At 43.3% G+C, this 15,856-nt stretch overlaps 1 protein-coding gene across 1 annotated transcript in view; it reads right to left on the bottom strand.

The window, feature by feature from the left end:
- Positions 1-15,856, bottom strand: part of LOC120540493 (probable E3 ubiquitin-protein ligase HECTD4) — a 104,485-nt gene that overhangs the window by 56,065 nt on the left and 32,564 nt on the right. Inside the window, exons 4-7 of the mRNA XM_039771332.1 lie at positions 12,674-12,801; positions 7,233-7,341; positions 3,927-4,065; positions 1,255-1,425 (exon numbers count right to left, since the gene is read on the bottom strand). Coding sequence (XP_039627266.1) covers positions 1,255-1,425; positions 3,927-4,065; positions 7,233-7,341; positions 12,674-12,801 — 547 coding nt within the window. The remainder of the gene's footprint in view (positions 1-1,254; positions 1,426-3,926; positions 4,066-7,232; positions 7,342-12,673; positions 12,802-15,856) is intronic.

Raw genomic sequence — 15,856 nt, 5'->3', positions numbered from 1 at the left:
GCGGTCCTCTCACCTCTCATTCGTGTGAATGCTTTTGACAGACTCAGTTTCTGCTCTCTCAGCTCTTATAAATGTTTACATTTTCCTTACTTTAAGTTTCCAATTAAAGAAGACGTATTATGTTCAAATCTTATTAAAGAATTCCATCACAAAGGGTTATCAACAGAAGAAATGAGTACACAGGCAATCCAAGCACGGGCAATCCTAGCACCAAGAAACAGTGAAGTCAAACGAATTAACATGAAAACTGTCGATCGGTTACACATCAAATTGGTTAAATGCGTATCAATAGACTCTGCTGAAACAGTTGGTAGTGATGGCGAGGAAGATGAAAACATTAACTTACAATAAATAGTTCAAAGAATATCTACAACCATTTATACCGTCTGGTCTTTCATCAGCCGAATTACTGTTGAAAGAAGGACGTATCGTAATATTATTGCGTAATTTATTTCTGAGTGATGGGCTATGCAATACAACAAGATTAGTTGTATTCATAATTGGTCGAATAATTCTGACATGTAAAATTTTAACAGGCCACAAGAAAGGTAATATAGTACACCATCAGGAGATAACATGAGACACCAAAGGAGATCTTGATATGCCATTCGTATTAAAACATTTACAGTTTCCCATTAGAATAGCTTTTGCTATGACAATTAACAAATCACAGCGACAAAAATTTGGTTTATTTATTAGAGTGAAAGCAACGACATTTACTCACAGGCAGTTATACGTTGTGTTGTCACCATATAAGTCCAAACACAGAATCAAAATTCAAAGCGATCTTGACGAAAAGTTAATTCCAAATATTGTTTTTACTGAAATTTTACAGTAAAAGTGTAAGTTTAAAAAGTATTTGTGTGTTAATTTCAAAGCCAAACAGAACGAAAACGTATAACGCAACAAATACCTCTAACGCAACATGAAACATAATTTTCTTTCCAATTATTACGTTTTAACTATTTTTTACTATGGTTAATTACTCGCTGTAATGTTAAATAGTTTGTTCTATTATTCACATGTAATAATTTTCATGAAAATAACAATCTGTTTTAATTGTACATCCACTTCCCCAAACACGAGCGTCAGATCCGTCACGTGGCTGGTGTTTAGCGCCCACCTGGGGGTTGGCGAGCAAAGTCCCCTAGTTATTACACAAAGTTAACACACAAAACATTCAAATCACTGCCCCAAAATAAAAGAGTATAGAGCTTTCAAAAATATATGAACAGCAGCAGAAGAGATAAATACCAATAATTCAAAGATGTCCATGAACACAGAATGTCCTTTGGGAGTTTTTTCATTCAGGCCTGCGGGAGACCAGATCCAGTAGACGTAGGTCCCGTCTGAGCAGAGATGTATTGTGGTCATGGTGCTGCCAACAGGGAAGTGGTTTGCTGGCATGGGCACAATTTGGCACACCTGTAAAATATTTAATCAAACAATACATTGTTTATATTTATTATAACGATGGGGGTGGAGGGGGGCACCACTGAGCCCCAATCCACAGACACGGTAATACCCAGTACAACTCCAGCTTCAAATAAAGGATTTCCTTCAACAAAAACACCTTCTTCACAAATCTCCGAGAGACCGTTGCTCAATGCCCTCCTCACTCTTGAGGCGGTGGGCTCTCTTTTAAATTTAACCAGTTTTGTCCCCATGTCATCCAGAGCATTTCTGGGATGTGTGGAAATGAGAGGCAGTCCTCCCCTGACAACGCTCACTAGCTGCACCCCCAGACCCCAACTCCCATGCCATGTCCTAATTGGGTTTAGCCCTGAGGAGTACTGCCACCTGTTGTTTGGGGTGGGAATGAGCTGCCCCTGACCTGCTCGTTCATTCAGTCCATCCATTTCGGCCTCCTGGCCCGGTATGAGTCCATCCCGGGCAGCATGCCTGTCCTTCCTCCATGGCACTTACAATATGCAGTGACAGACCGGGGGAACCATCTAGAAGAAGTGTTCTGTGACTAAAATCCCCTCTTCAATGAAAGTCAGCAATGTTCTCTTTGATTACATCTGAATTGTTTGATTTGAATTTTAAACTGTGGAGCAGATGGGGAAATTGAGGAAAAATGTGTCTTGGTCCCAAACATGAGGAGCCTGCGAGCATGCACTGATAGCATGTTGCCGCACCCACCACAGAATGGATTCTATATAAACTTCATTGGCTTTCAATTAAGCACCGAAACAACTTGAAGACTCTTGTCCTAAATTACGAAGCACTCCATGATCCAGATTCCCACTTAATTTAAAGGATCTACACACTGATTGGTAATTTGAAACCGCAGAGCCAAGGGGGAAATCAAAGAATAATGTGTCTTGGCCCCTAATATTATGGAGGGATCTGTATATATGCAAGACAGAAATATGACGTTATAACCTTAAAAGACTTTCAGAAGATCTGAACCTGCTCTTCACAAGCTAACTGACCTTTCAAAGCCTGCAGCCACGCGGAGGTCCAGGAGCAATGGCTGGGCTCACATGCCCTGCAGGCATACATTGGACAGATGTGACTAATGCTGTGGCAATGAAGAAAAGATGACTGACGGACACACCTGAGGACACCAGTGGACATAAATGACAAGCACATTCAGGCTCAAAAGCAGAGGGCACTTCTTCACATGAGGGGAAATCCAGAACAAAGCTTCACACTGTGTCCCTAACACTCTGGGAATTGTGGATATCTTGCAGGCCGCCCGTGCTCGGTCATGTCTCCCTTGGGTGTCCACATTCTCGGCTGCACATGCACACATTTGTGGATGAATGCAGGTAAGTCAAATCCTCTAAAAGTCCATGCCCCTGTAACACACCAGCCACCAGGGGTTTAAACCTTCACGACTTTGGAGTAACTTGCTCAGGTGACCTTTCTAGGGGTTTTCCTAAGAAAAATAGTTTACAGATGTTGTCTCTGCCCTAAAGGTGGGTAACTCCTTGATGAGAGAGAAGGACAAAATATCGTCAGTTCTTGAAATGAAATGAAGTCAGCAGACGGATTGGGAGAGCATTTGGAGTCATGACGTCGCTGGAAAGGAGTGTGTGGTGTTCCCAATATGTTAGCAAAAGGACGAAGGTCCAAGTCTTCAGAGCCCTGGTGCTTCCTGCTTGCTAGACATGGACGCTATCCACTGACCTGAGATGAAGACTGGACTCCTTCATGTGTGTTGCTTCAGAGAATCCTTGGGTACCACTGGTTTGACTTTGTGTTGTTCACGGGGTCCCGAATGAGGTACATGCTCTGCATTGTAAGGGAGCGTCAGTTACGGCACTACAGCCATGTAGCGCAATTACCCGAGGGTGATCCTCATTGTTGAGGACCTGAGTGGCTGGACCAGGGCACGGGGACACCTGGCTGCAGCAGAATAAGGTGGGACTGGACCGCGTGTCTGCCTGGAGAGCTGCCAACCAGGATCCTGAGCTGTTTCATTGTGTGGTGGGTGCGCCAATGCACTGTACCAGTGCATGCTCCCTGACCTGACCTGATGAAATGAAGTTGTGGAATCGGCCAGTAACTGAAAGTGACCTCGCTTTTATAGCCTTGTAAATTAGTTTGTTCTTTAATTCAATAATAATAATACTATTTCCACAGTCTGACATGTAGATCATGTATAATTAATGCCAAATTTCATTCTAAGAAAAAGCTGTGCAGTGGTGGGTAATCACATTACATGTTCCACATAATGCACATGGCACAATATGGGCAAAGGGTTTTTCATTTTATCAATATGTGATACAGAAAAGTGCATGAGGAAGCAGGGGAGACCACAACTTCAATTCAGCTTTGCCCCAAGAGCACACAATTATCTTGTGTGTGTGACTTTCAATGCAAGAGCACAACAGCACAGCATCTACTAAATTTGTGACCAATTACGTGAAGAATTCAATAAAATAATTATCTCTAAAAAGCTAAAGCTGGGTTACCTGGAGGGTGAACTGGTCGATGATCTGGAAAAGGTAATGAGGTTTGTTATCAAAAGACGCGGGTCGGTGTAGGAGCCTGCAGTTGCTGAAAGCGATCCATCCAGCTTCGAGCTCTTCGTTGCGGCAGTAGACAAAGCCACTGAGGGGAAGAAAAACAAACAGACGCTCAGGCCGGGAAATGGGCAAATGCTTACCAGTAATTCCAGAGTTAAGTAAAATTACTGAAAACAGTGCAGTCAGAAAATAATAAATCAACACAAGCGCACAACTCTGATTTGCTTTCAATGAGAAAATGTGTAACAGAAACACGTAAAACAGCAAAATGTTAACATAAATACGGTTGGAGAGCTCTGTCTGGTGTCCACTGCCATACTGATGATCAGTGTGACATGTTTTGAAGACAGTTACCAAGACTCAGGACACTAGATGCGTGCTCTTTGTGCACTTTTATTTTATTTTTTCTGTTTCTTGCACATGAGAGGGTAGAACGACAGTGCCTGACCCCCACGATCAACACCGCTTCTGTTACTGTAGGCCACCACAGCGTCAGATTTAGCGGCTCACATGATTGCCCTGACATGAATATCAAAAGTTGCCACATTGTGAACAGTGCTTGCTTAGGGGGGGTGTGGCAGACCGCCGAGGCCCTTACCCAGCCAGACCGGGGGAGAGGGCTTTATCCAGAAAGCTAGAGGGCAGTCCCCCTGGACTTGTAGTGGGCCACAGGTTTGGAGCCTGGAAGCTCCACCCTGCTGGGGCATGGGGTGCCTGGACCTTTCCCATTTGTGTGTACTGACTACTCTGGACTGGTAGAAAATTTCCAGCAGCTTGCTGTACCCATCAAATGACCTGAGTTCCTTAGCAAGTCCAGTCAGCTCTGTCCCGTCTTCTGTCAGGCTACTGTGTCGTCAGCTCAACCCACTTTGTTGTTTATGTGAAACCCCAGGTCCTTGTAGCTGTAGGTGACTGTTCTCAGATGCTTCTTGGAACTTTAGAAGTCCACCACCATTTCTTTTGTATTGCTGGTGTTGAGTTGCAGGTTGCGGTCCCTGCACCACAAGACAAAGCCCCTATGACTTTCCCGTACTCTGCTTCATCTCCATTTGGTGAATTTATGTTGTATTTTGAACAATTTATTATCTTCTCTTTCAGATGTATGTCTTCTACAGCCACAATCCTAACATCATTCAAATTACCTTCCAGGAGACGCTCGCTTGGAGCACTTGTAGCCACAGGTTCATTCCACACTCCACCACAGTGTGCTAAGAAACACCCATGGGGGTCTTTTCTGCCTGTCTGCTATCAGGCAATTCAGTGCTCCTACCTGCTGTACTCATTATTTTTTTACGAGGGACGTTCAAAAAGTTTCCACACTTTTTGTTAACTTTTATTTATTAAGAATTTCAAAAACAAATGACATCACTTTTCTAGAATAGTCACCTTCCTTTGCGATGCAATTTTCCCAGCGTCGTACCAACTTTTTAATGCCATCAGCAAAAAATGTTTTTGGTTGAGCGCGTAGCCAACTGATGCACCGCTTCTTTCACATAATCACATGGAAATCTTCTTCCCCTTAAAGCTTCTTTGAGTGGTCCAAAAAGGTGGAAATCAGATCACTATAAGAGGACTATAAGCTGGGTGTTGCTTAGGCACCCACCTGACACACACTTTACTCAACTTAAGGCTGTCATGAATCAGGTCCAACACTCACATTCAGCTCTCCTGCAAAATCTTCAGCTGTTATTCTTCTGTCTTCGCAAATCAGTTCCAGGGTTCTTTCTTCATTCCTAGTGGTGGAGGCTATAGCTGGACATCCGGAGCACTTTCTGCATCCATCACACTTGTACGGCCATTTTTGAATATCTTAATCCACTCATTGACGACTCTATGAGAGAGAACTTTATCCCCATACTGAGCACACATGCGGAGATGAATTTGTGCTCCCGGTACACCTCCTGCCCACAAGAAGTGTACGACAGAACGCCGTTCCTCTTTATAAGTTTCTCAGCCATCTTCACCACAGGGTGACAACTCTGATACTAAACTGCAAGAGGGCCGCTGGCTTGCCAGACATAACTAGTCACATGACACTCTCAGACACGCCCAATTGCTACTCCTCCCTCCCACATTCATCGTCTCCAACGAAAATATAAAAGTGTGGAAACTTAGTGAACATCCCTCGTATTAATTTATCTGTTAACTGATTGGCTGTACTATTTCTTCTGCAAGTCTGTATTCTTGCTTTTTTTATGTTTCCGATGCTATATGCACTGGAATTGATAAAATAATGTTTATCTAACCAATTTATTAATAGTGTGAATGTATCTTTCACTAAAAGCCATCTAAATGTTAAAATATTTCTAAGCTTAAACACCTTATTCTCACACTAAACATGTCACCAAATGCTAAATGACCCCTTAAAGCCGCGTTTCAGCATTGAAAGGTGGGGAAGCGGTGCAACAAAACTGCAAATGGGAATCCCCTCCTCTAAGACTTCCTGTTTTTAAATCAGACCTAACAGGTTCAGCAATATGAGAGATATGTACTGTACGTCATCAGCTACTGTATATACTCACATTTAAGTTCTCCCGTGGATAAGTCGGCACTTGATTTTACCGAATAATTTCTGGTATTTTATAATGTCGGTCGTATAAGTCGAATGCGGAAAACTTACGCTATTGGTCCAAGAGATTATGATATGGTAATGCCTGCCCACCTGAGAGAGTAACCACGGAGCACACAGCCTTTTTTTTTTTTTCTAAGTGGGTGCGGCAACACGCCGTATTGGCACATGCTCCTAACCTCTTTCTCTCTCTCTCTCTATTGTGCCCACATGACCACACAATAATGCCCAAACTATTCTGAAGCAACGTTTGCACTGATTTGTGTTTTTTGTATCTCACGCCCTCATACACCTTGATCGTAAGAGCATCCCTTATCTACAATGGAGCGTTCGAGTAGCGAAAGAAATTGGTAATTGCGCTGCTGCAACAAAATTCGAAGCATCTGAGAAGTGTCGCATTTTTGAACGGGCGTATAAGTCGGGGTCTGATTTTATGATAGATTTTTTGGGTTTCAAGACCCGACTTATACGTGAGTATGTACAGTAAATAAACATATTTCAGATGGCAATACCAATTTATAGCAATGAATACTCACAGCAGGAGGATGGTTGCCTTTTCCATTGTGACTTCACTTTGTGTAAAAAAAAATATCCTGCATGCGACAACTTAGTACTAATGGGGTGCAACTCAGGAGTGAGTTCAGATGTAACCAGTGTTTCCAGAGAGAAGCTGATCCTCTTACCGTAAAGTGCCTTGGAGCCCTGAGCCAAGTTTACTGATTCCTTTGCCATAGGAGTTGGTAGTGTACAGATAAAGGCCATCTGTGGCCAGACAACGGCCTAAATCGGCATCTGCAGAGAAAAGGATAAAGAGAATCAGTACTGCAATCGTCATACTTGGTCTCTCCTTTTAGTAGGCCAAGAACACACCACATGCATCGCTTGCCTAAGTCCCACAAGACATTAACGGGTCAAACGACGACAATAGCAAAAAAAAAAAAAATTTCTTCAGGTTAAAATGACAGCCAGGTTAATAAAAGCATTATCCTCGGAAAACTGGATTCTGGAGTTCCTCATCATGTCAGGATTGGCAGCAACATGTCTGCCACATTGACCCTTAACACAGGCACTCCACAGGGTAGTGTGCGGAGCCCACTGCTATGACTACACCATTTGAATCATTAAATTCACTGATGACACAACAGCCATAAGGCCTGATCATCAATAATGATGACACAGAGATAAGGTCCACCAAATGACTCAGTGGTGCCAGAACAACAATCTCACCATTAATGTCAGCAAAACTAAGAAGCCGGCCAACTGACTTCACCGTCTACATCAGAGGGGATACAGCGGAGAAGTTGAGCAGGTTTATGCTTCTTGGAATATCCCTGATGAACAAAGTGGGCACACACAACAAGTACAGTATTTCTGCTCACGTCAATAAGGCTGACCTTGACAGCCTGTGGAAAGAAACTGCTCTTACTGTCAATTTGCTCGTTTTTGATGCAGCTTAGTCAGAAGTTCAAAGAAGCTATGGCCTGCATGCAAAGAGTCGGTGATGATTTTTCCTTCCCACTTCATGACTCTGGAATAATCCTGGTCCTGTAAGATGGGAAGACTGGTGCCAAAGATCTTTTTAGCAGTCCAGACTATTCGTAGAAGCCAGTTTTTGTCTTATTTAATTGTTGAGCCCAACCACACTTTGATGGGTAAGCAGAGAACAGACCCCAGGATTGCTGTGCAGAACTGAACCAGCAACTCCTGTGGCTGACTGAAGTGCCTCAACCATCACGGGAAGTACATCCGCTGCTAGGCCTTTTTTTTTTTATATTGTGGAGTCCACGGTAGTCTATAAAAGGTAGCATGACATACCAAGACCACAAATATGGGATTTAAGACACTGTGGTAAAGACCATGTAATAAAAAATATAAAGGAGAAAGTGGGGTCACCTAGGACTCTATACAAGGAAAGAGTTACCAGTATAGGAACTGGAACTTAATGAGACAGACAAACAGACAGATCGAAAAAACAGGCAAACAAAATTTATTAGTCCCTAGGAGGAAATCTGTCTTTTTATAGAAGCTCTTTAAATATACAAATACATAAATAGACAGATAAGTAAATATGGATGCACACACAATATGACCTGAACACACAGCAGAATTACTAAAATGAAAGAAAATTTTAAAAAGAAAGAAAATGGCAGTCACAGTTGCAGCGAGGCAATATACAGGCATATTGCCGCTGGTATAAAGGACCCCCAGTTGCATTTCCTGACACACTACTGCTGAACGATTCGCTGGCTGAAAGTCCTCAGTGTTAGTTTGTAATGGAGAGGATGTGCAGCGTTGTCCATAATGGTACTCAGTTTTCTCTTCATTCTCTCCTACACTTCTACCTCCAGGGGGTCGAGAGTGCATCCCAGAATTGAGCTTGCCCTTTAAATTAGCTTGTTGATTATGTGGGCCTCTCCTGAATTAATGATACCAGACCAGCACCCCACCCTGGCCACCAAAGAAGTGTAGCAGATGTGAAGGATGTCGCTTCCCATATTAAAGGGCCACAGTCTCCTAAAGAAAAAGAGTCTGCTCTGCCCTTTCTTATGAAGTTCCTCTGTGTTACAAGACCAGTGAAAGCTGTCTCTCATTAGGACCCCAAACTACATCTACTCCCTAAATTGAGGCTCTTTGGTGCGGCAAAAGTCAGTAACCTGTTGCTTAGTTTAGCCAATGTTGAGTTGCAGACAATTCTGAAAGTTCTCCACTAATGACTCCTCACCTTGTCAATACACCCCATAAGTGTAGAATCATCCGAGAATGTCTTCAAATGACCTGACCTGCTGTTACATTTATAGTTGGAGGTGTACAGAGTGACGTTCCTTGTGATTTTGCTCACACAGTCCTGTGGTCTGCCCTGACAGATTATCCATCATCCAGGACACTACCAGCACATCCACCTGCTTATCTCCGTGTTGGCTGCTTACCAGGGATGGCTGGTGGTACTGAAGTCAAGTCAAGCTGGGGAGCATGCACTGGTACAGTGTGTTGCCGCACCCACTACATGGCAATACAACTCGGGATCCCGGAGGGCAAACCCCAAGCAGACACATGGTCCTGTCCTACCCTCATGAAATGACCCTTCATCTGCCGCAGCCAGGTGTTACATGGGCGACACTTTGGCCTGGTCCAGCCAATCGGGTCCCCAACAATGAGGATCCTATGAACCGGATCACCCTCAGGGAAACGCGCCATATGGCCGCAGTGCCATAACTGATGCTCCCTCACAATGCAGGTAATGTGCCTCATTCGGGACTCCATGAACAACCGCTCATTCGACACGAAGTCAAACCAACGGTACCCAAGGATTTTCCTGTCTTGCTATATGGTTGTGAGACATGGACACTATCCAGTGACCTGAAACGAAGACTGGACTCCTTTGGTACTATGTCTCTCTGTACTCAAAAGCACATCCTCCTCACAGTGCGGCCAGCTCTGCCCAGCCTTGTGGAGCAAAAAGATAACTGCATCCCCTACTCCAGTCTTTGTCTGATGGGCAAGCTGCAATGGGTCCAGGTGGTCAACAGCAAGTGGACCTCTATAGTCAAGGACAAGGTCTTCATGACGTGAGACATGAGTGCCACTGGTCTGCAGCCATTAGGTGAAGAGGCGCCTGTCCTCCTCAACGCTGGGTATGTTCACGTTTTCAAGACGTTTATAACGATCTGAATGGACATAAACTCATAAACCTGCTGTTGTCCGATGTCTGTTAATGACTACAAAGTGTTAAAGTCATACGTGAGTCACAGATCCCTTCCCAATTTCCAGTAACAGCATGGCTCACTTATTTTCCACCCAGCAGGCCATTCTGCCGGGACAAAGATTTAGAACGCAAAGTGACAGTACGGCCCTACGTGGTGGAAAGAATTAGAGCTGCATATATATAAAAAAAAAAAATAAAAGATGCACCGGCTGTAAAATTTCAACGCACATTCTAAACAGAAGAGCCGCCTGGAAAGACTTCAAGCTATTTTCTTGCAGTCCTCTTCTCTATTGTGCCACACAAATAAAACATAAAACAAGTGGTACCAGGCGCTGGTCTGTCGGCATTGTGAAAGCCATTCAGCTCACATCGAGTCTTTTGTGTGCTTCAGATGATTAAATAAAATAAATTAAAAAAAAAAAAAAAAGCTGAATGCCACGTCAGAATTAGCAGCCATGTGCCTTGCCGCTTCTCACTGAGCAATCAGCAAAGTGGGGAACGGTGGCAGGGCTTTCTTTGGGTGGCCTTTTCCTTGTTTCACATCTCCATGGGAACGAGCGGCATTGGAAACTTAAAGACAGGACGCCACCAGTGTAGCAATTAGGAAGCTTAAACGCATAATTAAACAAAATGGAAAAGAATATAAAGATGTCACTCAAATCAAATCAAAAAAAGAAATATGCAGAAATGGTGTGGAGAGACGGAGAGATACGAGTAAGCTGAAAAATGAGGCAGTACATCAACATAATATCTGGGTACTGACCCTCACTTGCGTGCCCCCCACATTATAAAAGGGGGGTGCTACATGTGTGAGGTGCTACAAATCCTTACCCCAGTCTCCCTTTCTCTTTATTAAATTCTAAATTAGATTAATCCTCTTCGTGCCGAAAAATGCATCAGGCGTAAACAATTTGCCTCCACTGGGTCCCACCTTGAGCTACACATACAGTCTTCATAGCCTCTTGAAAGAGTTCACTTTATTCCTCACACAGCCCAAAATCAAAAACTCTGCTGTAAACAACTTGTACCACTTTCATTAACATACGACTTCAGAAAATGAATTAAAAAATGAAATGTGAGAGTGACAGGCCCCCGACTGAACACTTAGTAGAGCCTCCCTTTGCTGCGATTACCACCACCATCAGTCTTCTCTGGATACGTCTCTACTAGGCTTTGCACACCTTAGACTGGGGAATGTTTGCCCGTTCTTCCTTGCAGAATTGTTTCGAGTTTGGTCATATTCCGTGGTGAGCGGCAGTGGACTGCTCTCTTCAAGTCCATCCACGGATTTTTGTGTTGGATTTCAGTCAGGGCTCTGACATGGCCACTTCAGGGACATTTGCTTTCCTATCCCCTAAGGTCACTGTGTTGTTCTTTCGGTGGTATGTTTTGTATCGTTAAAGTCTTCAGCTGTCTAGCAGAGAGATGCCAGTTTTCCTCAAAAATTTGGGGCCACTTTCTCTTCAGTTCTGACCAGAAGGCCAGAGTCAGGAGGAAAAGACAAAGCCTGAGGAGAAGTGGACGGAGAAGGACTGGCGGAAAGAAGGAACTGTTGTGTTGGTGATTTGTGCACAGTGTGTTTGATGTAAATAAACCGGGTGTTCTGTGGATCCTGTGCCCTGCCTGTGTGTGTCCAGGTTAGGGTGGCAGTATGCCCCCTGGTGCCGTCAAAACATTCATTAAAAGAGTGTGTGCAATGCATGGAGCATTTGGCGGATTAACACTAAATAGCATGACGTTTGTCATCACACTTTACAGAATCGCAACGATTCAGCTGCAGCGAGTTTGTGTGTCTGTCCATCAATCATGCTCGGGTAAGCATTCTTCGTGAGCTCTCTGAACATGTTAAAACATCAAAATATGAGGGATGTTCAAAATGTTTCCGCACTTTTATATTTTCATTGGAAACAGTGAAGGTGGCAGGGAGGGGTAGTAATTGCTCATATCTGAGTGTGTCATGTGACTGGGAAACTTGCATCGCAAAGGAAGGTGACTATGTAGAAAAGTGCAGAAACTTTTTGAACATCCCTCGTACTTAACTCCTAACTTTAAGTATTTTTACTGGACCACCCTGACCGGGTGATAAGCTCCACGATTCAGGAGAGCCGCTGCTCTTCTGGCTCCAGAGGAGCTAGTTGAACGTGGTTTGGAAACTGGCAGCTCTCCGGGAACGTGGAGACCCTGCAGTAGACCCCAGAACACAAGGGCAAGATCAAATCTCACGGCTGCCTTGACAAATACCTGGGAATTCTCCAGGAAGAACTGGAATCTGTAGACTGGGCTAGGATTTGGAAGGTGAGATGATAAAAGTGAGTACAGAAAATAAAAATCCAATTTCAATTGGTTATAACTACAAAAAGGCCCTCACTGGTGTGTTCTTCTAAATGGCATCTCTCACAAGCCACAAGGGCAAAAAGATACCTTTGCTTTCACTCCCAGAGCTGCTGTTGTCGGGTGTAGACAGCATATCCTCAAACCCCCAAGACACCACATGTTTTCCACCAAGCAGGCATGATGGTGAGCCGGGCCCTCCTTCCAACAGCAGCAGCCTGCAAAACAAAAAGGTGACGTTAAGCAAAAACAAGTATCACAGACTGTCTGAGGAGATGGAACAGGCACTTTTTTCCTGGTGTAGGTGTCAGGAAGGAAGGACAGGCATCCCGGCTGGGATAAAGAAAGAATTCTTTCCAAATCATATCATGTGATATCATCTACTGTTAAATTCTGCTTTGTACTTGTAAATGTTTTAATTTTATACTGTATTGAGGATTTGCTCTGTGTATTATATTGTATGGACCCCCTTCTTTTTGACACCCACTGCACGCCCAACCTACCTGGAAAGGGGGTCTCCCTTTGAACTGCCTTTCCTGAGGGTTCTTCTAGTTTTTCCCTATAAGGGTTTTTAGTTTGGGAGTTTTTCCTTGTTTTCTTAGAGAGTCAAGGCTGGGGGGCTGTCAAGAGGCAGGGCCTGTTAAAGCCCATTGCGGCACTTCTTGTGTGATTTTAGGCAACACAAAAATAAATTGCATTGTATTGTATTGTTGCCTGGTCAGGAGGCCATAATGAATGGACTAAATGAATGGGTATGCCAGGAACAGTTCATTCCCCCACCATGACAGGTGGCAGTGTTCCTTAGGGTCAAAACCAATTAAGACAACTGCAGGGTGGCATGGGAGTTAGGAGTCCAGAAACACAGCCCTGTCAGGGTTCTTGGGTACCACCAGAGGGTGCTGTCAGGTGGTGGGAAACTACCAAGTCCAGATTTAAAAGAGAGCCTGCTGCCCCACTGAGACGAGTCACAGAGTTGGGAGGCAGGGGGGCAACGTTCTCTTGGATTTGGAATAAGACTTGATTTGATGTGTTTTGTTCATGTTCTTATGATGAATGGTTTTTTTTTTTTAATCAAATAAAATCCTTTACTTGAGCCTGCAATTGTTCCAGAGGGGCGGCACGGTGGTGCAGCGGTAGCACTGCTACCTTGCAGTAAGGAGACCTGGGTGCGCTTCCCAGGTCCTCCCTGCATTGAGTTTGCATGCTCTCCCCGTGTCTGTGTGGGTTTTCTCCCACAGTCCAAAGACATGCAGGTTAGGTGCCTTGGCGATTCTAAATTGTCCCTAGTGTGTGCTTGGTGTGTGTGCCCTGCGGTGGGCTGGCACCCTGCCAGGGATTTGTTCCTGCCTTGTGCCATGTGCTGGCTGGGATTGGCTCCAACAGACCCCCGTGACCCTGTAGTTAGGATATAGCGGGTTGGATAATGGATGGCTAGAATTGTTCCGGGTATTTCCATGTCTGTGAATTGGGCTCAGTGATGCCCCCTTGTGGGTTAATACTGGCAACTGACACCATTACACTTAGAATCGGTACAGATTCTCTTACATCAGTCCTACTCAATTACAAATAGCACATTAAAAATTAAAACAAGTGTTACGGTGTATAAAGTCTAAAAATTATTCTCTATATTTTTATTATTATATTTTTCTCAATCCCAACAAGATGAATTCAGATGTAGGACACTTGTATAGGCATTATAATAAAAATGGCGTATCCTCTTCCCTTACACCTCACTTTTATAACAGTTGTTCACAGCATCGTGCTAAAATGGTTTAAAGCCTGGGAAATGAAGACTGAGCCGATACTTCAGGATATTGATTACTTTATGGATGGGCATCTGGGACAACAATTTGGTTTACAGCCTGGGACAGGAGGACACGGCGATGTTTTAGGCAATATCAAAAAATGTTATCATCTGTGAAAAGATAGATTAAAGAGTTTGAGCAAAATTCACCCATCATATTGACAGCCATGCAAATATCATGTGTTGTGAAACCAAGGCATGAAACTTTTTAATAAATATGCCTTATTTGAAAGCAATGTCAGAAGAAGAGAAAGAGCGACATCAGAGAAGAAAACACTTGTGACCATTTTTCATCCGATCGTCAGTTAGCAGCATTTTCATGAACATCGATTGCTAAATCAAACGCCGCCCTGGGACATTTTTTATCCTTGTCATCTTTATTTTTTTTGTAAGCTTTTTCTAAAGACTATATATATCCAGACTTTTCTATAAGTCTTACTTTCGATTATTCTTTGTTCCAGTGATTATTATTATTCCTGTAATAAATACCATGCTGCTTTTAACTTTCTATGCTTTGTCTTAATGTCTATAGAGTGACTGAAATAATAAGTTAGATTTCTTTGAGCACCTGGTGCAGCCGGAGGTTTGCCATACGCTCTGTGCTGCGAGGTTTATTAAGGCTGTGGGTGAGAGCTCCACTCAATAGTAGGGAACAGGACGTAAAGTAAGGTATTCTTGGCTGATAAATGACATATAGTCAAGAGTTCTGAGCCTTTGTATGTTTAAATTTATTATTGTAGACCAAAAGTAATATTTAGGTCTGAGATATCATTAAAACATCGTAAGTTGTTTGTGCCGATAATAAGTCTCTTGAAGTGCTAAGTGACAGGCTGTGTTATTCCTAAAGCACTTGTGTGGTTTAAAGTGCTAAAGGTTAATCTGCTGTGTGTGTGTCATTCATGGGGCACTGTTGTGGTGAGGGTCTGTGTGTATGCGTATAGCTATGTATGTGTGTGTTCATCTTAAAGTGCAACAGTAGACCAACCCGATAATGAACTTGACGAGTACACTTACCCTTGAGGGAAAAAGGGTAAAGTGTAAGTAGAGGGAAATACTACGATAATACAACAAGCAATGGTTTACAGGTTACATCTGATATGATTTAATTCTTAAATATTTGCCAAGGGAGATATGTGACATGGTCCTTATTAATGTTTATATTGCTTCCTCCGCAAATGGAGACGCAGCACCAGGAATGATTCATTCTGTTACCAACATTCAAATGATGAATCATTCTGACCCCGCACTTATATCGTTTGGGGACTTCAAACATGTGACTATGGAAGGAATGATGACAAATCTTCATCACTATGTGTCATCTTCATGAAACTAAGCAACGTGGGTATGCAAATGGCTCAGAAAAAAATAAATTGCAAATACTGCGGCCATCAGGACTGACTTACCACTCAAGTAAAATATCATGAGGACAATAAGAATGAAAGCCTTGAGCCTCCTTGCTGTTAACCCCA

The sequence above is a fragment of the Polypterus senegalus genome, chromosome 12 (genome assembly GCF_016835505.1).
Source record: "Polypterus senegalus isolate Bchr_013 chromosome 12, ASM1683550v1, whole genome shotgun sequence".
NCBI classification, from domain to species: Eukaryota; Metazoa; Chordata; class Cladistia; order Polypteriformes; family Polypteridae; genus Polypterus; species Polypterus senegalus.
This window is presented reverse-complemented; position numbering and strand designations above follow the sequence as displayed.